General features: G+C 45.1%; 1 protein-coding gene across 2 annotated transcripts in view; it reads right to left on the minus strand.

Moving 5' to 3' along the window:
- nek4 (NIMA-related kinase 4) overlaps positions 1-23303 on the minus strand; it is a 63476-nt gene that overhangs the window by 19767 nt on the left and 20406 nt on the right. For both annotated transcript variants that reach the window (XM_068051916.1, XM_068051915.1), the window contains exons 3-10: positions 22505-22702; positions 20438-20545; positions 18365-18519; positions 16662-16800; positions 16140-16553; positions 15434-15490; positions 9973-10113; positions 9436-9582 (exon numbers count right to left, since the gene is read on the minus strand). In XM_068051916.1, coding sequence (XP_067908017.1) covers positions 9436-9582; positions 9973-10113; positions 15434-15490; positions 16140-16553; positions 16662-16800; positions 18365-18519; positions 20438-20545; positions 22505-22702 — 1359 coding nt within the window. The remainder of the gene's footprint in view (positions 1-9435; positions 9583-9972; positions 10114-15433; positions 15491-16139; positions 16554-16661; positions 16801-18364; positions 18520-20437; positions 20546-22504; positions 22703-23303) is intronic.

Genomic DNA, 23303 nt, shown 5'->3' on the forward strand with positions numbered 1-23303 from the left:
CGAGTAGGGTGGCACAATGGTTAGCACTGCAGCCTCATAGCTCCAGTGACCTGGGTTCGGTTCTGGGTACTGCCCGCGCAGAGTTTGCAAGTTCTCCCTGTGACCGTGTGGGTTTCTACTGGGTGCTCTGGTTTCCTCCCACAGCCAAAGACTTGCAGGTTAGTAGATAAATTGGCCATTGTAAATTGCCCCTGGTGTAGGTAGGTGAATTGAGGGAAGGTGGGGATGTGGTAGGGGACATGGGATTAAAGTAGGATTAATATAAATGGATGGTTCATGGTCTGCACAGACTCAGTGGGTTGAAGGGCCTGTTTCAGTGCTGTATCTCTCTATGACTCTATGATGGAGCAGGAAGAGAAACCATTGCAAATGCTACTCTGACTATGACTAGATAGATTAGAACCAGGTGAGAGCAGTCCCACCCAGCTGGATGTCAGAGAGGCATTGGAGGAGGATGGTGAGGTCAATCTTGTCAAAGGCTGCAGACAGTTCAAGAAGGATGAGGAGGGACAGTTTACTTTTGTCAGTCACAGAGGATGGCATTTGTCACTTTGATAAAAGTCATCTTGGTAGGGACAAAATGATTGGTGATTCAAACATGGAGTTCCAGGAAAGATGGGCAGATTTGGGAGGCGGCAACATGTTCAAGCACTTTGGAAATGTATATTATTAACATGTAGATTTATTTCTGCTACAGTCCTGAAGATTAAAACTTCCTTTTCTCCTTCCCTTTTTCAGAGTTGCACATAAAAGTGATGGGACTCAACAAAATGTCAACTATCTCAATTTGAGCCTCTGTGGAATATTTGTTATTGACTTTGGATACTACTGAAGGGAAGAGTCAGATTGAATGACATGTTAATGTTGAGAGCCCTTGCAAGAAGATGAATGAGTGTATGCATGCCAAGACACCATTCCTCTCATGGTAACACTATTATATATAAATGTGACAGAAATGAGGCATTTTTGTCCCTGATGCTTCTTTTCTTTCTATCATAAAGAGTTAAAAGCTTGGTTCACTCACAGAAAATGGCCCAACTTGCTCTGATACACAAAGCCCAGAATGTAGATACTTTACTGCATCAGTCATCCAAGAGAGGAGCAAGCTATCCATTTCAAATACAAGCACCTTGTAGTTTTGTCTGGATATATATTACACTGTCAGCTCTGATTTAGTGTAACAGACATATATTTAAACTTGCTTTGTCATGGTTAATTTCTTTTCCTCAGTTAATTGGATTGCCTGTCTGAAGCCATCAGAGACAGAAACATCAGATAATCAGCAACAAACCACAACATAAAGGTTATTATTCAATGTCCTTTAGTATGGTCCAATTTACATTGCAGTTTACCACAGTAGATGCAACTGTTGTTACTTTCTACCTTCTGAGGAAAGATAGTTAAGCCTCTAACTACAGTAAATCCACAGTGTCATTGCTTCTGTTTGTTTACTATTTGTTTGCTGACAATGCAACCACTAGGTGGCGCTGTACTGGCACATGCTCAAATGCAGCCTGTTCCACTAAAACGTCACAGTCTGCAATGTTCAGGCAGCTGCCAGGACTAAAGTTAGCGCTGCTCAAATAATCACAGAAAAGCAACGTAAACCCATGGCAGCACACAATGGCCAGAGAGAGCGGGGAGGGGGGAAGTGGGGAGCAGTGGGGGGAAGCGGGGAGCGGGCAGGGGGGGAGAAGCGGGGAACGGGCGGGGGGGGGTGGGAAGCGGGGAGCAGGCGGGGGGGTGGGAAGCAGGGAACAAGAGGGCGGGGAGGAAGGAGGAGAGCGTTTTCCCACGTACCACTCTCCAGCCGCTCCCCAAACCTGCCGCCACCAAGGTCTTTGGCCGCTCGCTCCCCACTTCTCCCCTGCTCTCTCCCCGCTTCCCTCCCCACCCCCCCCCCCCCGCCCGCTCTCTCCCCACTTCCCAGCATTACGCGATGACGTCATCTGCACATGCGCCAACCAGTCCTGGCAATGCGGTATGCCGTGCACATGCAGAGTGCAGGAGCCCTTTTGCGCCTGTGCGCAGCTTGGCGCAGTCTGATGACGTCAACGGCCGGTTGCATTGTCAGGAATCACTTTGAACTGAAAATGTTGGAAATACTCAGTAGATCTGGCAGCATCTGTGGAGACAGCAACAGAGTTAATGTTTCAGGTTGATGACCTTGCTACAGAACTGAAGAAAGTTAGAGATGTAACAGGTTTTAAGCAAATACGAAGGCATAGAAAAAGAAGATGGGGAGGGGACAAGAAAAAGGGAAGGTCTTTTATAGGGTGGTAGGCAGGAAAGATGAAATGACAAATTGAATGATGGCGCAAGGCAAAGGGAGATGGTATCAGAACAAGTAAAGAAAAAAAAAATGGGGCTAAAGGTGATGTAAATGGGGATAACAAATCATTACCAACAGCTGCCATCCGAAAAAATGGGGGCAGAGGTTATGATCTGAAATTGTCGAACTCAATATCGAGTCTGGAAAGTGTCTGCTGAGTATTTACAGCATTTCCTGTTTTTATTTTAGATTTCTAGCATCCACAATATTTTGTTTTTGTTTTACTGTTTAATAAATCTGTTTGGCAATTTAAAGCCTAGGCCCAGTGAAGCATTTATTCTATTGTTTTCTGAAGTCAAAAAAGTTTGAGAGACACCATGTAAAATCAACATTATGCAAAATACAGTAAGAAGCATTTTGCTTTCAATGAGAACATTAAGTGCTGGAAATACTCAGCAGGTCTGGCAGCATCTGTGTAGAGAGAAACAGAGTTAACGTTTCAGGTCTGTGACCCTTCATGTGAACTGGCAAAAGTTAGAAATGTAACAGTCTTTGGGCAAGTGAAAGGGGTGAGGGTGGAAGAAGAACAAGAGGGAAGATCTGTGATAGGATGGAAAGGGGAGAGATTAAATGACAGATGTCATGGAACAGAATACAAATAGAGTGCTAAACAGTGTAGTAAAAGACAAAGCATAAGTCCAGAGAGAGTGCTAATGGCAGAATAATGAACAACTCTGTCTGAAAACAGAAACATGAAAAACAAGTTTAAGACTAGCACATGCTTAAAAAAATAAGATATATAAAAATAAAAAAAAAATAATGGGGCTCATGTTCTAGTGAAGCTCAATCAATGCAAGCTCAAGGAATAGCACCTCATTTTCCGATTAGGCACTCTACAGCCTTCTGGGCTCAATAGTGAGTTCAATAATTTCAGCCAATGAGTCGCATTTTTATTAATTTTTTTTATTTTTTTATTATTTATTTCTTAACCATATGCTAGTCTTAAACTTGTTTTTCATGTTTCTGCTTTTGTACAGAGCTGTTCATTATTCTGCCATTATCACTCTCTCTGGACTCGTGTTTTGTCTTTCACTACAACTATTTAGCACTCCAATTGCATTCTGTTCCATGACATCTCTGTCATTTCATCTCCCCCTTTCTGTCCTATCACAGACATTCCTTCTTGTTCTTCTCCCCCCTTCCTCCCTTTCACTTGCTCAAAGACTGTTACATTTCTAACTTTTGCCAGTTCAGATGAAGGGTCACAGACCTGAAACGTTAACTTTGTTTCTCTCTATACAGATGCTGCCAGACCCGCTGAGTATTTCCAGCACTTTCTGTTCTCATTTCAGAGTCCAGCGTCCACAGTATTTTGCTCTTATTTTGCTTTCAATCCCTGGACTCGCTACAAATTACCTAGCTATTGGGCACATAATGGCAAGCTTCAAATCATAGGGAGTGGTCGGAGAGGCTTCTTATTTTTATTTAGAGATACAGCACTGAAACAGACCCTTCAGCCCACCGAGTCTGTGCCGACCATCAACCACCCATTTATACTAATCCTACATTAATCCCATATTCCTACCACATCCCCACCTGTCCCTATATTTCCTTACCGCCTACCTATACTAGGGACAATTTATAATGGCCAATTTACCTACCAACCTGCAAGTCTTTGGCATGTGGGAGGAAACCGGAGCACCCGGAGGAAACCCACGCAGACATAGGGAGAACTTGCAAACTCCACACAGGCAGTACCCAGAATTGAACCCGGGTCGCTGGAGCTGTGAGGCTGCGGTGCTAACCACTGTGCCGCCCTTCTTCTTCTTTGGCCTCCTTGTCTCGAGAGACAATGGGTAAGCGCCTGGAGGTGGTCAGTGGTTTGTGAAGCAGCGTCTGGAGTGGCTATAAAGGCTAATTCCAGAGTGACAGACTCTTCCACAGGTGCTGCAGATAAAATTGGTTGTCGGGGCTGTTACACAGTTGGCTCTCTCCTTGCGCTTCTGTCTTTTTTCCTGCCAACTGCTAAGTCTCTTCGACTCGCCACGCTTTAGCCCCGCCTTTATGGTTGCCCGCCAGCTCTGGCGATCGCTGGCAACTGACTCCCACGACTTGTGATCAATGACACAGGACTTCATGTCGCGTTTGCAGACGTCTTTAAAGCGGAGACAAGGACGGCCGGTGGGTCTGATACCAGTGACGAGCTTGCTGTACAATGTGTCCTTGGCGATCCTGCCATCTTGCATGCGGCTCACATGGCCAAGCCATCTCAGGCGCCGCTGGCTTAGTAGTGTGTATATGCTGGGGATGTTGGCCGCCTCGAGGACTTCACTGCTGGAGATACAATCCTGCCACCTGATGCCAAGGATTCTCCGGAGGCATCGCAGATGGAATGAATTGAGACGTCGCTCTTGGCTGATGTACATTGTCCAGGCCTCGCTGCCGTAGAGCAAGGTACTGAGGACACAGCCTTGATACACTTGGACTTTTGTGTTCCGTGTCAGTGCGCCATTTTCCCACACTCTCTTGGCCAGTCTGGACATAGCAGTGGAAGCCTTTCCCATGCGCTTGTTGAATTCTGCATCGAGAGACAGGTTACTGGTGATAGTTGAGCCTAGGTAGGTGAACTCTTGAACCACTTCCAGAGTGTGGTCGCCGATATTTATGGATGGGGCATTTGTGACATCCTGTCCCATGATGTTCGTTTTCTTGAGGCTGATGGTTAGGCCAAATTCGGTGCAGGCAGCCGCAATCCTGTCAATGAGTCACTGCAGACACTCTTCAGTGTGAGATGATAATGCAGCATCGTCAGCAAAGAGGAGTTCCCTGATGAGGACTTTCCGAACTTTGGTCTTCGCTCTTAGATGGGCAAGGTTGAACAACCTGCCACCTGATCTTGTGTGGAGGAAAATTCCTTCTTCTGAAGACTTGAACGCATGTGAGAGCAGCAGGGAGAAGATCCCAAACAGTGTAGGTGCGAGAACACAGCCCTGTTTCACGCCACTCAGGATAGGAAAGGGGTCTGATGAGGCGCCGCTATGCTGAATTGTGCCTTTCATAGAACATAGAACAGTACAGCACAGTACAGGCCGTTCGGCCCACGATGTTGTGCCGAACCTTTAACCATCAAACTAACTAGCTACCCTTCATTCTACGATCATCCATGTACCTATCCAAGAGTCGCTTAAATGTCCCTAATGTATCTGCTTCTGCTACCACCGCTGGCAGCGCATTCCACGCACCCACCACTCTCTGTAAAGAACCTACCTCTGACATCTCCCCGAAACCTTCCTCCAATCACCTTAAAATTATGCCCCCTGGTGATAGCCCTTTCCACCCTGGGAAAAAGTCTCTGGCTATCCACTCTATCTATGCCTCTCATCATCTTGTACCCCTCTATCAAGTCACCTCTCATCCTTCTTCGCTCCAATGAGAAAAGCCCTAGCTCCCTCAATCTTTCTTCGTAAGACATGCCCTCCAGTCCAGGCAGCATCCTGGTAAATCTCCTCTGCACCCTCTCTAAAGCTTCCACATCCTTCTATAATGAGGCGACCAGAACTGAAAACAATATTCCAGGTGTGGTCGAACCAGGGCCTTCTAGAACTGCAGCATAACCTCGCGGCTCTTAAACTCAATCCCCCTGTTAGTGAAAGCCAACACACCATACGCCTTCTTAACAACCCTATCAACTTGGGTGGCAACTTTGAGCGATCTATGGACATGGACCCCATATTGTCATGGAATGAGGTAATGATACTTAGTAGCTTTGGTGGACATCTGATCTTTTCTAGTAGTCTGAAGAGACCACGTCTGCTGATGAGGTCAAAGGCTTTGGTGAGATCAATGAAAACAACGTAGAGGGGCATCTGTTGTTCACGGCATTTCTCCTGTAGCTGGCAAAGGGAGAACAGCATGTCAATGGTGGATCTCTCTGCTCGAAAGCCACACTGTGCCTCAGGGTAGACACGCTCAGCCAGCTTCTGGAGTCCGTTTAAAATGACTCGAGCGAAGACTTTCCCCACTATGCTGAGCAGTGAGATTCCACAGTAGTTGTTGAAGTCACCGCGGTCACCCTTGTTCTTATGGAGGGTGATGATATTGGCATCGCGCATGTCCTGTGGTATTGCTCCCTCGTCCCAGCACAGGCAAAGCAGTTCGTACAGTGCTGAAAGTATAGCAGGCTTGGCACTCTTGATTATTTCAGGGGTAATGCCATCCTTCCCAGGGGCGTTTCCGCTGGCTAGAGAATCAATGGCATCACTGAGTTCCGATTTTGTTGGCTGTATGTCCAGCTCATCCATGACTGGCAGAGACTGGGCTGCATTGAGGGCAGTCTCAGTGACAACATTTTCCCTGGAGTACAGTTCTCGGTAGTGTTTCACCCAGCGGTCCATTTGCTTGCGTTGGTCAGTGATTGTGTCCCCTGATTTAGATTTGAGGGGGGCAATCTTCTTGATGGTTGGCCCAAAAGCTCTCTTAATGCCATCATACATTCCTCTGATATTTCTGGTGTCAGATGCCAGCTGAATATGACTGCATAGGTGTTGCCAGTAGCCATTTGCGCAGCGCCTGGCTGTTCTTTGTGCAGCGATTCTGGCTGCTTTCGAGCTACAGATGTTAACTCGCTGGGGGCTTTCTTGTAGTTCAGCAGTGCAATGCGCTTAGCGGCTATGACAGGTTCCAGCTCTTCAGTGTGAGATCGAAACTAGTCTGCATTCCACTTCACACGTTTGCCATAGGTGGTCATTGCTGAGTCATAGATGGCGTCTCTGATGTGGCCCCCCTTGGTCTCTGCATCCCCTGTGGGAGTGTTTTCAAGGGCTTTTTCAAGTGAAATTAGAAACTTACGTAACAGCTGTGGATGAGAAATTCTGCTAGTGTTGATGCGCAGGCGGCCTTTCTGCTTGGAGTGATGCAGCTTCTTTGGTTTGAGGCTAACCTTGCTGCACACCAGGGAGTGGTTAGTGTCGCAGTCCGCACTGTGGAAGCTGCGTGTGATTTGAATGCTGTTTAAAGAGGCTCGCCTTGTGACGATGAGGTCCAGCTGGTGAAAACGACGTGATCTTGGGTGCCTCCAAGAAACCTGGTGACAGGGTTTCGTGTGAAAGAATGAGTTGGTGATGCAGAGGTTATGATAGGTACACAACTCAAGCAATCTCTGTCCATTCTCATTCATCCTACCAATGCCATAGCGCCCAAGGCAGGAGGGCCATGAGTCATGGTCGGCCCCAACCCTGGCATTAAAGTCCCCCAGCAGGAACAGGTGTTCGGTGTTGGGGATGCCACTAATGATATTATGGAGCTCCTCGTAGAACTGGCCTTTAGCTTCAGGTGGGGAGCAGAGTGTTGGAGCATAGATGCTGAGTAGGTGTACTGGACCAGAGGCGGTGAGCAGTTGGATGGACAGTATGCGTTCCGAGCCATTTGAGGGTGGCTCTATCATGCTGAGCAAAGAGTTTCTGATGGCGAAGCCCACTCCATGCTGTCTTGGTTCTTCAGGATCCCCTGCCCTGCCAGAAGAAGGTGTAGTCTTGCTCTCTTAGAGATCCACTCGCAGGGAGGTGTGTCTCCTGAAGTGCTGCAATGTCCACATTGAGTCTACTGAGCTCGTTGTTAATGATGGAGGTCTTCCGAGAATCGTTGATTTGTGTAAGGTCTTCTGACAGGCCAGGACACATAGTTCTGACGTTCCAGCTTGCAAAACGAAGGGCTGGTACCTTCTTCCCTTTTTTGGTCGTGCTGTTTGGTGCGGTGTTACAGTCCACTTGTCGGGCATGACCCTGAGCTCCAAGCACCCATTGAAGCAGGTGGACTGTGGCAGGACAGAACCTTACTTACTGGGGGCTGCCCGGTTTGAGGCGGGCGGTAGCTGTCCAGTGAGATGCGATGAACTCTCCCACCGACAAAAGCAACCTGTGGCGCCCAATCTCTATGCCAATTGAGATGGACTTATAACCCGTAACTGCTGCCTTCCGTGTTGATTTGGTCGCCGTGAGGCGACTATGGAGTGACCTCTCCATGGCGCATGCCTGGGCGGATGTATGGAGGTTATCAGTTGCCCAAGCGTCAAAACCCCCCTCTTGGCCTTCCTGGTGGGGTCCAAAGGAGTGCAGAGCACGACGTTTGGCACCGGTATGGCTGCAGGAACTGCCGGAAACATGCCAAAGGTGACACATGACCGCCTTTGGGGTTCCGCTCTGGATATTCTGTTAGGGTTTACTCCCTTAGCCTTGGTCTCTCCCGAGACGCCCACAAGGCAGTGGGGTTGTTAGGGCCCCTACACAGGGGTAGGTGGATGCCGGTGGGAGGGGAAGGGGGTGTAGGGGGGAAGGGGGTGCAGGGGGGGAGGGGGTGCGAGGAGGAGGGGTGCGGTGGGAAGGGGTGGAGGGAAGGGGGTGCGAGGGGGAGCTAGGAAGGGGGCTGAGGGGGAGCTAGGAAGGGGGCTGCAGGGGGTAGGGGAGAGGGGTGCAGGGTTAGGGGGTGCGAGGGGAAGATGGTGCGAGGGGGGAGCTGGGAAGGGGCTGCGAGGGGGTTGGGGGTAGGGGGTGTGAGGGGGGTGGGGGGAAGGGGGTGCGAGGGGGGTGAGCTGGGAGAGGGTGGGTTAGGGGGTGCAGGTAATGAAACATTTCATCAGCTCCCACCATTGTCCCTTTTACAATGATGTACTGCTACTGGGATCGGGATCCGGGAGCCGAGCCGGAGTTGTGGGGAAAGTTTGTGTGAAAACAGCGCGGAATCGCCGAGTGAGCGGGAGATGCTGAACCCAAGATAAATATCTAGTAAAAATCCAAAACATAATTATCTACACCAATTGTTACATAAAATTAACATACAGTATGCAAACAATTAACAGAATCACTTTGCAAAGATTAAGCAGCAGTAGACTTCTGTCAGTTAGTTCATTTCTTTTCCCACTGAAAACAATGAAGTTCAAGGCCACACATGGTCATACTCAAAGCAAGATAAATTTCCCTTTCCTCCTGACAGGCTGCACTCTTGCTCTAAAAGTTAATTTTGATGGCATGGATCCATGAACAATAGTACTGAGACTGAGTGAGATATAGTAGCAGGAACCTTTGTGGGGGTGGGGTGGTTGATGGGGGGCAACACTGCCGAGAAAATCCTGCATTGTGATACAAGAAGAGAATCATCAATGTGCAAACCTGTGAGGCTCCAATTTCACTATCCTTGGTGTTGGCTGTTGATATGATACCGACAATTTTATCAGGATTATTCTGCAATTTCTTTCCGTGAACTTTGGAGGCATCATGTGGTGGAGAAGGTAATTGTCTAGGACCTGATGCTTTTACCTGAAAAAGTAAAAACCTTGTTTAAAATTGAGTAAAAGTTTCTAAGCCTGTTCAAAACAATATACTGATTTTAGGTATGAGAAAAGTATACTGTTTCTTATTCGTTCACAGGATGTGAGTATCGCTGGCAAGGCCAGCATTTGTTGCCCATCCCTAATTGCTCTTAATAGTATATAATATGCCCTTTATACTACATAATATAGGCTATTTGTCAATACTTATTGTAAACATGTTTCCAGTTTAGAGAATAACTGGTTTCTCACGCAAAATGAAATGCCGATTTGTTTGTCCTCTAAAGAAATACAACTACAATGTAATTGATATGACTCAGTACCGAGATCGGTTTTGAGGTAAGCAAATTAGATGTTTTGTTAAATGTACTTGTGTTACCTTCTCAGTCTTCCCCATAAATTCATTGTTCTTCTGTCTGCACTGATGTGAGATTGAAGGCTCAGACAAAGAACAATGCGGCAGGTAAGGCATAGAATCTTTTTCTTCAGGTTGTTTTGTGACATTCTCTGAAGGGTCTTCCTAAATTGATAACAAATTATGCTGGTAGTTCACCAGATGTAATGCTGAGTAGTTATATTACAATACTAGAATACAATTACAAATACAACTGTTAATATAAACTGTTAACACTGTTACAATCAAATCGCTTGTGCTCAGTGTACAGAATTGTGCAATGAAGCTACACATAGGCTGACTTTCACAGCTACAACCCACAGTTTCTGATGAAGCGTTCCCATCTGAAATGGTAACCTACCTTTACAAATGCTGATGGTATTTTAAGTTTCTGTGCCTAGTCTGCTACAGTATAATACATTTACAATTACAAAGGAAGAATTAAAATTGTGTCGATTAGTATCAAAATCCTAATATCTGCAAACTTTGTTCTCATGTACATCTCAGATGCAAATTAGATTTCTTTCAGAAAGCAACATTTTGGGATCCAGTGAGTAATTTAAGACATGACATATAATAGAGTCACAGAGTCATAGAGTTATACAGCACAGAAACAGGCCCTTCGGCCCATCGTGTCTGTGCCGGCCATACAGCACCCAACTATTCTAATCCCATATTCCTGCACTTGGCCCATAGCCCTGTATGCTATGGCGTTTCAAGTGGTCATCTAAATACTTCTTAAATGTTGTGAGGGTTGCTGCCTCCACCACCTTTTCAGGCAGTGCGTTCAAGATTCCAACCACCCTCTGGGTGAAAAAAATATTTCTTCAAACCTCCCTAAACCTCCTGCCCCTTACCCTAGATCTATGCCCCCTGGTTCTTGACCCCTCCGCTAAGGGAAAAAGTTTCCTCCTATCTAACCTAACAATGCCCTTCATAATCTTGTACACCTCAATCATGTTCCCCCTCAGCCTTCTCTGCTCCAAGGAAAACAACCCTAACCTTTTCAGTCTCTCTTCATTGCTGAAATGCTCCAGCCCAGGCAACATCCTGGTGAATCTCCTCTGCACCCTCTCCAGTGCAATCACATCCTTCCTATACAGTGGTGACCAGAACTGTACACAGTACTGCAGCTGTGGCCGAACTAGCGTTTTATATAGCTCCATCATAACCTCCCTGTTCTTATATTCTATGCCTCGGCTAATAAAGGCAAGTATCCCATATGCCTTCCTAACCACCTTATCTACCTGTGCTGCTGCCTTCAGTGATCTATGGACAAGTACACCAAGGTCCCTCTGACTTTCTGTACTTCCTAGTGTCCTACCATCCATTGTGTATTCCCTTGCCTTGTTAGTCCTCCCAAAATGCATTACCTCACACTTTTCAGGATTAAATTCCATTTGCCACTATTCCACCCATCTATATCTCCCTGTAATCTAAGGATTTCCTCCTCACTATTTACAACACCACCAATTTTTGTGTCATCTGCAAACTTACTGATCATACCTCCTATATTCATGTCTAAATCATTAATGTACACTACAAACAGCAAGTGTCCCAGCACTGATCCCTGTGGTACACCACTGGTCACAGGTTTCCAATCGCAAAAACAGCCCTCGACCATTACCCTCTGCCTCCTGCCACTAAGCCAATTTTGGATCCAATTTGCCAAATTGCCCTGGATCCCATGGGCTCTTACCTTCTTAACCAATCTCCCATGCGGGACCTTATCCAAAGCCTTACTGAAATCCATGTATACTACATTACTGCTTTACCCTCATCGACACATCTAGTCACCTCCTCGAAAAATTCAATCAAGTTAGCTAGACACAATCTCCCCCTGACAAAGCCATGCTGACTATCCCTGATTAATCCCTGCCTCTCCAAGTGGAGATTAATCCTGTTCCTCAGAATTTTTTCCAATATTTTCCCAACCACTGATGTTAGACTCACCGGCCTGTAATTACCTGGTTTATCCCTGCTACCCTTCTTGAATAATGGTACCACATTCGCTGTCTTACAGTCCTCTGGTACCTCTCCTGTGGCCAGAGAGGATTTGAAAATTTGTGTCAAAGCCCCTGCTATCTCCTCCCTTGCCTCACATAACAGCCTCGGATACATCTCATCTGGGCCTGAGGATTTATCCATTTTTAAGCCCGCTAAAACAGCTAATATTTCCTCCCTTTCAATGCTAATATGTTCAAGTATATCACAATTCCCCTCCCTGATCTCTATACCTAAATTGTCCTTCTCCATAGTGAACACCGATGAAAAGTAACCATTTAAAACCTCACATTTCCCCCGGCTCCACACAAAGATTGCCACGTTGGTCCCTACTGGGCCCTACTCTTTCCCTGGTTATCCTCTTACCCTAATATATGTGCGGAGTTTGCAAGTTCTCCCTGTGTCTGCGTGGGTTTTCTCCGGGTGCTCCGGTTTCCTCCCACAAGCCAAAAGACTTGCAGGTTGGTAGGTAAATTGGCCATTATAAATTGCCCCTAGTATAGGTAGGTGGTAGGGAAATAGAGGGACAGGTGAGGATATGGCAGGAATATGGGATTAGTGTAGGATTAGTATAAATGGGTGGTTGATGGTCGGCACAGACTCGGTGGGCCGAAGGGCCTGTTTCAGTGCTGTATATCTAAACTAAACTAAACTAAACAAAACGCCTTGGGACTTTCCTTTATCTTGCCTACCAATTTTTTTTTCATGCCCCCTCTTCGCTTTCCTAATTACATTTTTAAGTGCCACCCTACACTTTCTATACTCCTCTAGTGCTTCCGCTGTTTTCAGTGTTTGGGATCTGCTGTAAGTCTCCTTTTTTTTCCTGATCCAATGCTCTATATCCCTTGACATCCAAGGTTCCCTGGGCCTGTTAGTCCCACCCTTCACCTTAACAGGTACATGTTGGTTCTGGACTCTCACTATTTCCTCTTTGAATGACTCCCACTGGTGGCATGTAGACTTTCCAACAGGTAGCTGCTCCCAGTCCACTTTGGCCAGATGCTGTTTTATCATATTGAAATCGGCCTTCCCCCAATTCAGTACCTTTATTTCTGGTCCATCTTTGTCCTTTTCCATAACTACCTTAAATCTTACAGAGTTATGGTCACTATCCCCGAAATACTCCCCCACTGACACTTCAACCACTTGACCGGCTTCATTCCCTAGGATTAGGTCCAGTACTGTAATTCCTTTGTAGGACTTTCTACATACTGGCTCAAAAAGCTCTCCTGTATGCATTTTAAGAATTCCGCCCCTTTTAAGCCTTTTGCACTAAGACTATCCCAGTTAATATTGGGGAAGTTGAAATCCCCTACTATTATTATCCTGTTATTTTTGCACCTCTGAGAGATTTGCCTACATATCTGCTCCTCTATGTCTTCCTGACTGTTTGGAGGCCTGTAGTACACTCCCAGCCAAATGATTGCCCCCTTTTTGTTTTTAAGTTCTACCCAAATGACCTAATTTGAGGAACCTTCTAAGTTGTCATCTTTCCTACTGCAGTAATTGACTCTTTGATCAACAGTGCAATGCCACCTCTCTTTTATCCCCTCCCCTGTCGCGCCTGAAGATTCTATACCCGGGAATATTGAGCTGCCAGTCCTGTCCCTCCAAGTGTAGGATGCTTGGGAAGAACAGGTTTACAGATATTTCACTGTTTACTTTTAAGCCTAAGAAGATGGAGTGAACCATTGGACGACATCATTCCCATGGAATGCCGACTCCAACATGTTAACATCCAAACAAGTGTTACTTTGTAATTATCATATATTCCATGGCTCTGTAGATTTCCTGAGTTCTACTTTCAGCATTCAAAATGCTTAGAAGATAATATTTCCAGATGTTTAATTCTCATTAAAGTTTCAGGAATTACATACTTAGCCAAGTTACCAATTCCAATTCATTCTGGAGAATAAAAAAATATATCAATCTCAGTATGACAAAGACATGTACTGGTTGTAAATTCCAATGACATGATAGAAAATGCAGGTACACTTAATTTTAGAAGTTCGAAAGCAAATCAGGGGTGGTGCGCAAATATTTAGGAGTATATGCAAATAATTTTCACTACCCCTCTGTCTTGGTCTACTCCTGACTGAAATAAACCTGGGCGGATTTTTGTAAGTTTTGCCACAATGATGTTGCAAGTCTGTCACTGGTGTGATTTTCATTTGTTATAGCGCATATCACAGGTATTGGGTTTTCAACACCTCAGCCACTGTCTTGTCTTTTACAATATGTTCTTAAGATTCAAAGACGTCTCCATTCACACCCATTCATTCAGATAGATCAAGATGACTGTTAACTGTCTATAGGTGAAATATGGCCTACTTTATAACTATGTGACGTTTGATTAGTTGACAAAGAGAACACAAATGAAGCTGTTGCAATCACAATGGTGATAGGGTTAGATGAAAAGGGGTATGAAAAAGCTTGTGTGGAGCATCAACACCGGCAAGGAGCAATTGGGACAAACGGTCTATTTCTGAGCTGTGCTTTCTATGTAATATTTTCATCCAAATGTACAATTTATCTGGTGGATTATGACGTTGCATCCTTGAAACCCTATTTTTACCAGAAATAAATAAGAGTCATAAGGACGGATTTTACCAGACCTCTAACGTCGTGGGTCGTGGCGGGAGGGACCGGAAAATTCTTCCGGTCAAGGCCCGCCTCCACCCCCGATCCCAAGAAGGCCCCGCCAAATTTTACCGGTGGTGGCGAGGTCTCTGTGCGGTCCCCACCCCTCCCCCCACCCGCCTCCCCCCCACTGCCGCATGGCAGCGGAGCCTTCATTTCCCTAATAAAATTAATGCAAATACATGTAAATGAGCTTACCTGGACCGGACGGCCGTCCCAAGCTTGTGGCCGGAAGTCCCATGCCTTCCGATCCCCGTTTGGGGATTCAGGGCAAGACACTGGTAGGGAGGGGAGAGGAGTTTAATTTTCAGGTCGACGGTTGGGGGGGGAAACAGAGAAAACTTATTCCATTGGCTGAGGGGATGGTGGGAAGAGGCTGAAGGGCAAAGGTGACAAAGTTAGGGGGTAAAAGGTCGTGTTGGGAATAAAGTTTTCTTTGGTGGGAAAGACACCAAAATAAAATGTGTGGTCATGGGGGCTGGGGGGCTGTCATCTTTTATTGAACATTGGAAACTCAATGGCAAATGAATGTACCTTTCAAAATGTAAATGCACCTGAAAGGCTTGAAGCCCTTTAAAAATGGCTGCAGCACCTGTGCGGTGGGGCCAGATGCCGCTGCCGGGGTCGGAGTGGCCGCCCCCTCTACGTCATCGGGGGCGGCTGTTCCACCCCTTCTATTTGAATGAGTCCCCATACATAATAATTGCGGGGGCTCAGCGGCGCACAAGTTGCGCGTGCGCCTTCTTTAAAGCTCGCCGCCAATTCAGCCCATAGAGTCATTTATGGCACAGAATATACTTACTGTTATTCCAACAGATACAAATGGTTGCAGCAGTTTTTCTGTAGAGTCAAAACTCTCCTGTCAGAACAATAAAAATACCAGTTAAATCTCTCCTACTTTACCTTGATGGCCACACAGTCTCAGCCTCTTATGTACTTACACCACCGTTACACTGTTCACCTCACTCAGTGATCTCTTAGAATGCAGACAGTCCCATAGAATCCATTAGAAACCATACTGAGATTGCTATATGTATCCCTACTTGTGACTGATGCAATTATCAGAGATTACTTCAAAATGACCCTAGTGAAGCAGCATAGCGCTGACAATAAGATTTTGTTTCCCCAGAGCACATTAACAAGTTTTATTTATTAATAGGTTACATTTTCCTTAAAATCAAAAGTCAAATGAACCTGTCAATTGTGTCTAGCACACCATTCAGCATCCAAAATTAATGCAAGCTCTTTTACTTGCAACACTTATTCAGATCCAGTTATTTGTGAACATTTGCTCTTTATCTGGTATTTTAATCCTTATAATTAATAAATTTTGGTGTGCAATACTTAATAAAATGTATTAACCTAAAGAATGTGTAGAAATTAAAGAATAAATCAGAATACTGAAGTGTAGAGCTTGTTGATAAAATTGCACGCACATACACACACACACACAATTACATCAACACAGTAAATGGCTGTGAGCTTTCTGAATTGTAACTACTTCCTACCTGCACCTCAGGTGACTGCACTTCCTTAAAGACAGGCTGAAGCAGTTTAAGGGTGTCATCCTTGTCATCAGACAGTTTAGCTAAGATCTGGTTATTAGCGTTTTCAGCTTTTCCTTCCAGCATTACACCGTTGTGTAATCCAGTATTGTCAGTCTGAGCACTGCTGGCAAGTATTTTGGTTTCTGCATTAAGACAGTCTTTTAAGTGCGTTAAAGGTTCATCCCTCGTTGTACTGCCATAATTAGAGTTTCTTCTTTCAGCTCCATGCACGATATCAACATTCACCTTGCTTATTGTAGCTACAGAGTTTGTAGTGCCGTTCAAAGCTTGGTGAGAAACATCTGAATAATTTTCTTTTGGCTGATTACTACAGGCCACATCAATCAGCTTGCCTTTCTGGGTTGCATTTTCTTCCTTATAAAACATATTGGTGCATAGAATAATTAGACTCATTAAAATATTCAACTGAAAAAAATACCATAAATCTTCATCAGGACACTACTCAGTACTTAGAAGTCTGACCTTTATATATTTCCTGGTGGGATGCATGTCCTGCAAAGGGACCCCAGATTCACGGTCTGATTGGTGCTTTAATGTCACAGTGCAGGAATTAATGGGTCTAGAATCTAAAGAGGTTTTCTTGCGTGTTTTTATAGCTTTCCTACAACATATAAAAATAGTATTACAAATCATGTCAACAACTGTGCACCAGAAACAATCACAACATCACAAGATAGTTATGGATGAGAATGGCCCTTTGTCCTGTATAAATTCAACCACCCAGAAAGAGCCTAAAATCTTCCCATTTCAGTATCCAATTGTGTCTTAAATGCATCCAAGGTTTTCACCTCTACACAACCTGAAAGTTTATTGTTGATTATGAGACTATATATGTTTTATATGTTGATTATTCTGTGTTAAGAAGAATTTCCCGACATCAGTCACAAATTTATCTTTACCAGCTTGAATCTGTCCCCTTCCTGCACTCTAGCAATTTATTTAAAGTAATATTCTAGACTGAACTTTTCCATTCCTTTAGTTGTCTTATATACTTTTGTGAGATCACCTTGCTGACAACTCTTTTACATACGGCTCATGTTTCTCCAGTCTTTCCTCATAACTCAGACATTTGACACTAAGGATCAGTCTCACAGACTGTCTCCAGTACGTGAACACCCCTCTTGTGTTTGGCAACCAGAACTGGACACAAGGCTGGAATTTATCCCAGTGACGGCCTGGAAGACTGTGGGGGGGGGTTAGGGGGGGGGTTAGGGGGGGGGACCCTGCCTCAGCCCACTGTTGGGCCCCTGGTGGAATTCCACGGTGGACAGGCAATTAAATGCCCGGCGTTGGGAACGCCATCCTTTTAAGGGACCAGCTTCCGCCTCCAGAGCTGCCGGCCAATCTGAGGGCCAGTGTGGTGGCACTCCCAGTGTTGCAGGAGGCCTGGAGTGGCAAAGATGTTGGTGACCCCGGGATGCAGGTAAGTGGGGCTGGGGTCACCGTGGCCAGTCATGCATACCTTGGCGAGGGGGTGGGGGGGCTGATGAGAGTGGAGTCTTAGCAAGGGGTGGCCATCAACGCCGGGCGGGGGGGGGGTGGTGGGGGTCCCACCGTGGGCCATGGATTACTCCCAGAGGGGGGACCTCCCCACCAAAAGCTCCACACGGTGGCGGACCCCTCCGATGTTGATAAAATCAGAGCAGAGGTAGGAAGCTGCCCTTAAATGGCCATTAATTGGCTTAGTTGGCCTTGGGTGGGAGGGCCATCCTCCAACTTCCCTGCTGCGCACAAAATGGCATGAGGGCTGGACAATGTTGGACATGCTGCACGATGCCAGCCCTTACCATCCGGTGTGCCCCCTCCCTCCGTTCCCATCTCCAAGGGCAGGATAAAATCCTGTCCACAGTATTCAAGGTGCGATCTAAACAGAGCGTTGTGCAGTTTGATCAAGACTTCCTTTGACTGATACTCAACTGTTTTGACTATGTAATTCAACATTCCATTGGCTTTGTTCACTGCTGCTCTGCATTGGTTGAACATTTTTTGCATCAAGTCTACTAGGACTCATAGCAGTTTGCTACTGATCGAAAATAAAGATTGCTATGGTTATCTTCACTCCGAATCTATTGTATCTATCAATGTAGAGAAAAAGTAATTGTGTAGTTAATTTGATAAAGATTTAATTCAACAATTATTTTACATTAGTTACCAAATATACCTACGCTTTTGTGGCTTCCAAGAACAAGGCAATATGACTCTTGATGTATGACTTCCTGAGAACGGTTTTTACATCTGGTCGTTCCTCAGGCCTTCTACTCAACATGCTACTTATTAACACTCCCAGCTGTTCACTGTATTCCTTTGGTATAGGTGGCAGCTACACAATAGATATGGATATTGTTCAAAAAAGCAATATTGTGCAGAAGTCTTAATTTCACTTTTATTCTAAATATATAAAGTCTCATGCATGTTCCAAGTTCTAATGCTCAGTTTCAAGCTAGTATTCTCACTTATTTCATACATTTTTTTCAGTGATCACATTTTGCTGCATCAATGTAAACCAAGTATTTAAAAATAAAATATTAATAAAGTGGGCTCATGGTGCAACAAAATGCTGTTGTATCTAGTGTGAGGTCGCAAATTTACTTCTTTTTTCTGATTTTCCCAAACGTCAAAGTTTCTGACCAGGCCATCATTAGTGGTCAGGTGAGTCCACAAAGAAGTACTCTTGGATAAATCAGCCAATGGCGGCATCTCCAATCCTCCACAACAGCTCAATTAACTGTAAAAGGCTGCATGAGGACCCAAAAGATTTTAAAAGACAGAAGCCAAGGCTTGAAAAGAGTTCTGACTGCAGTACAAAGGCACGGCTGCACTACGGCTATTTACATTTTGGTAGCACTAAAAGTATGTTGAACTGTCTACACTTTGCTTTGGTACAATGGTTTCTCTGCAGACTGTATATAATTCTTTGGTTACCATACTGCTTTTAAAGTTAGAAAATATTACTTTTCTTTGCATTAACACTCATCATTACTTCTCAGCAACATACTTCAAAGGCATACTGAACAATACTTTCAAAAACAATTTTCACTGCACTAGTAAGACACTTTCATTTCTAACCCCAATCCTGTGCCTCTCAAAGCAGCAAATTATAAATCTATACATGTATTTTCCTCTATATTCTATCTACAGCCAACTAGACTGAAACTACTGAAATATAAATCACTCATGAACAGGAACTGCAGATTTTTTATCGATAAGGATACTAATTATAAATAACCTTATTCTAATCTTGCAATGCTTAAAAATGTTGTAATTTCATGACTTTTCATTTGTTTCTCAAAGCATAGAATGTAAGAGCAGGGAGGTTAAGCATAGAATATAAGAGCAGGGAGGTTATGCATAGAACATAAGAGCAGGGAGGTTATGCGTAGAATATAAAAGCAGGGAGGTTAGGCATAGAATCTAAGAGCAAGAAGGTTATGATGGAGCTGTATAAAACGCTAGTTAGCCCACAGCTGGAGTACTGTGTACATTTCTGGCCGCCACACTATAGGAAGGATGTGATTGCACTGGAGAGGGTGCAGAGGAGATTCACCAGGATGTTGCTTGAGCTGGTGCATTTCAGCTATGAAGAGAGACTGGATAGACTAGGGTTGTTTTCCTTAGAGCAGAGAAGGCTGAGGGGGAGACCTGATTGAGGAATACAAAATTATGAGGGGCATAGATAGGGTAGATAGGAAGAAACTTTTTCCCTTAGCGAAGGTGTCAATAACCAGGGGGCATAGGTTTAAGGTAAGGGGTAGGAGGTTTAGAGGGGATGTGAGGAAAAGCTTTTTCACCCAGAGGGTGATTGGTATCTGGAACACACTGCCTGAAGGGGTGGTAGAGGCAGCACCCTCACAGCACTTAAGAAATATTTAGATGAGCACTTGAAACGCCATAGCAATCAAGGCTACGGGCCAAGTGCTGGAAATTGGGATTAGAATATATAGGCTTGATGGCTGGCACGGACACGGTGGGCTGAAGGGCCTGTTTCTGTGCTGTATAACTCTATGACTCTTATCCATATTAGTGTCTTTTATCAGTGACCAACATATGAGCAAGTTCTTTCTTTAATACACTACTTATTCATTCTCAGGATGTGGGAGCTGCTGGCAAGACCGGCATTTATTGCCCATCCCTAGTTGTCCTTGAGAAGGCCTTCTTGAATCGCTGCGTACTGGTAAACTGAGTAAAGCACTTGATTAGGTTAATAGAAAAGCAGAAAAATGTCATGGAATGTACATTACCTTTCCTTCAATAATCTTGAAAACCAAGGAGTTCATATCCTTGGCATTAAAGGCATGTTTCAATGTTGCCATTTCAAATGCACAACAACCAAGGGCCCAAACGTCAGACTGTACAGAAAAACAAAGAAAGGCTTACAAGACAGACAGTATTGTTACTACAGTTCTTAGTCTTTCACAGCTTTACTATGAAGATCGGCTTTAATGTTACCCATAATTGTTTAAAGCTTCACTTAATGGCACACTGTCCAGAGAATAACCAGCAAAATCAACCTGATCCCAGGAGGTGGGCGCTTACTTAAAAATCTTGATGAGGCTTTGTGCTGCAGAATTAATCTCTCTTCCAGTTTTGATGCTGACCGGCTGGGTTTCCGAGGTTTTAGGAAACCCGGCGGCTAGAAGGAGGTGAAGACTGCTAGATGGAACAGGTTCATGATTTTTCCAGCACAGCTTGTGGGTTAGGAATAGCAAAAGTGCTTCCCCTAGCTGCCCAAGCAAACCTGTTTCCCACTTCGTATGTTTAGACCCCCAGCCAACTGAAATTACTACACCCATCAAAAATCGGACCTCCTGCACCCGCACCCCCCCCCCCCCCCCAGACTCCCCATCTCTGTCCCACTCTCTCTCTGATCCCCTGTGATCACCCCTGACCCTCCAAACCATGCTGGACTCACTTCCCCAATCTCCACCCCAGCAGCAGCGAACCTATCTTCTCATGGGCTGTGCCTGTGCTGCAGCGTTCCCCACCCAACAGGCAACCAAGCCTGTCAATCAGGCTGGCTTCCAGGTGGGGAACTTGTTAAAAGTCCATGCAATTGGATAAATTCCTACCAGAAATCCAACTTCCAGCTTGGAAATCGTGCTCCATTAAATATTGGGGGCTATTGAGTCACTGAACTGCAGGAAAATTCCAAGTTTAATCCCTAAACTAAGACATGATATCTGATTGGAGTTTAGCTACAATTAGTCTCAGAATGCCCTGGTTTATGGAAAATAGAAAAAAAACTGGGTTCCCGTTCTCTATCCAGCAATGCCAACTGCAAGTGCACGTGTGTGGATGCCAGGTAAGGACAGAGTTAGAGTCACTGTGAGTTGGAGTTGCGTAGCCTCCTAGAACTGTTCAGGTTCATACATAAAAATGGCTACATAGATTAGGTATTACATAACAACCACTGCCCAAGCCTAAGACAATATTAAAGGAGAAAAAAAAGCACACACCATGGGGCTGGATTTTATGCAGGAGGCGAGGCTCCCAGCCAAAAAGTCAGGGGGAACCCTGCCTCTGCATTTTACAGCCCCCCGGAATGGTCCTTCAGTCTTTTGGGGGTAAAAGTTTAAGGAGGGGGGATCCCTGTCCCTTTATAGACTTAATAGGGACAGGTATCCTGCTCCAAGAGCATCTGGCCAATCACAGAGCCAGCAGCTCAGCAGTACGGACAGCGCCACCGGGTGGCAGTGGCTATGGCTGGTACTGCAGAGGCTTCGGACCCAGGCCCAGCACTGGAACCCCAGAACACAGGTAGTTGAGGCAGGGTCATTGGGGCTAGTCAGGAAGACCCCAGCAAGGGGGCTGGGGGGGGGGGGGGGGGCGTTCGATCCAGGGGGAGTGGGGTCCTGAGGGACGAAATGGTTCCCAGTGGGGGTCCTCCATAGGCCACATATCACCCACGGAGGATGGGCCCCCCTGCTCCAAGCCCACAGGGAGGCTGCCTCATTTTTCTAGATATCATCCCCACATGGCGGAGGCCACCCTGCCACTGGTAAGATCCCAGCAGCGGGGGAAAGAGGCCCTTATTTGGCCTCAGGGCAGGACGGCCATCGTCGGCTTAACCTGCCCCTGGGAGAATCGAAACCGGCAATCCTGGTGTCGGGTTCCATGGCAGTTGCTGCTGGTCCGATTCTCTGCACCGCACCCCCCCTCCCCCACCATGAAACCTGCTGTTGGGAGGAGAAGATGATCCAGCCCCATGTGTAGTAAAGGTGTGTTGAAACAGGAAAAAAGTATACTTAACCTATAATATAAAGCTGACCTAACAAAAAGCACAATAAAGTTATACAGTAGTACTCTACCTTATAGTTGTAAGGTTTATTACAGAAGAGTTCAGGACTCATGTAATATGGTGTTCCAATGAGAGTACTGGCCATATCATGTTGGTTCTCCAACACTCTGGCTATGCCCAAGTCTCCAACTTTAATGATGTTTGTTTTTGTTAGGAAGATGTTTTGAGTTTTAAGATCTCTGTGCAGGATATGTTTTTCATGTAAATACTGTAACAAAACATTCACAGATCTCATTAAATATACATTCACCTCACAATAAAATGGTTTTCATTCCAACTGTTATCGCATAAGTATCACAGGTATCGCATAACTACTTATCACATTCAAGCCACAAACATCTGGACCTTTCCCCTTTATGTTTTACCCGAGTGCAGTGTGCTGGACAAAATCCCAGCTGTGCATTAAGAATAAGTCAGAGAATTTACTAACACAAAAATTGTAATTTCCATTTTCCAGAAAACATGCAGAACAATCCTAAACTGGTGGACGAACACCCATATCTATCTTAACACACTGACAAATTTGGAGTTTGCATTTTTATGATTTAGTTATTTGAATGGTGGATTTTCACACCCATTGACATACTTATTGACAAACTCAATAAATGTTGCCTTAAGGAAGTTATATAATCTTCTCATATCAAATTAGCATGAAATACCAGTGGGGAAAAATCCAAAGGATGGCTGCTGAATGTATATTTCATCATTCAGGTTTTTACATGGTTTATGGCTTAGCCAACAACATATTAAAATGGAAAACTCATATTCAAGTAACAGTGAACATAGTAACTGCAGTGTGGTGTTACATT

Source organism: Heterodontus francisci, chromosome 19 (assembly GCF_036365525.1).
Source record: "Heterodontus francisci isolate sHetFra1 chromosome 19, sHetFra1.hap1, whole genome shotgun sequence".
Taxonomy (NCBI): Eukaryota; Metazoa; Chordata; class Chondrichthyes; order Heterodontiformes; family Heterodontidae; genus Heterodontus; species Heterodontus francisci.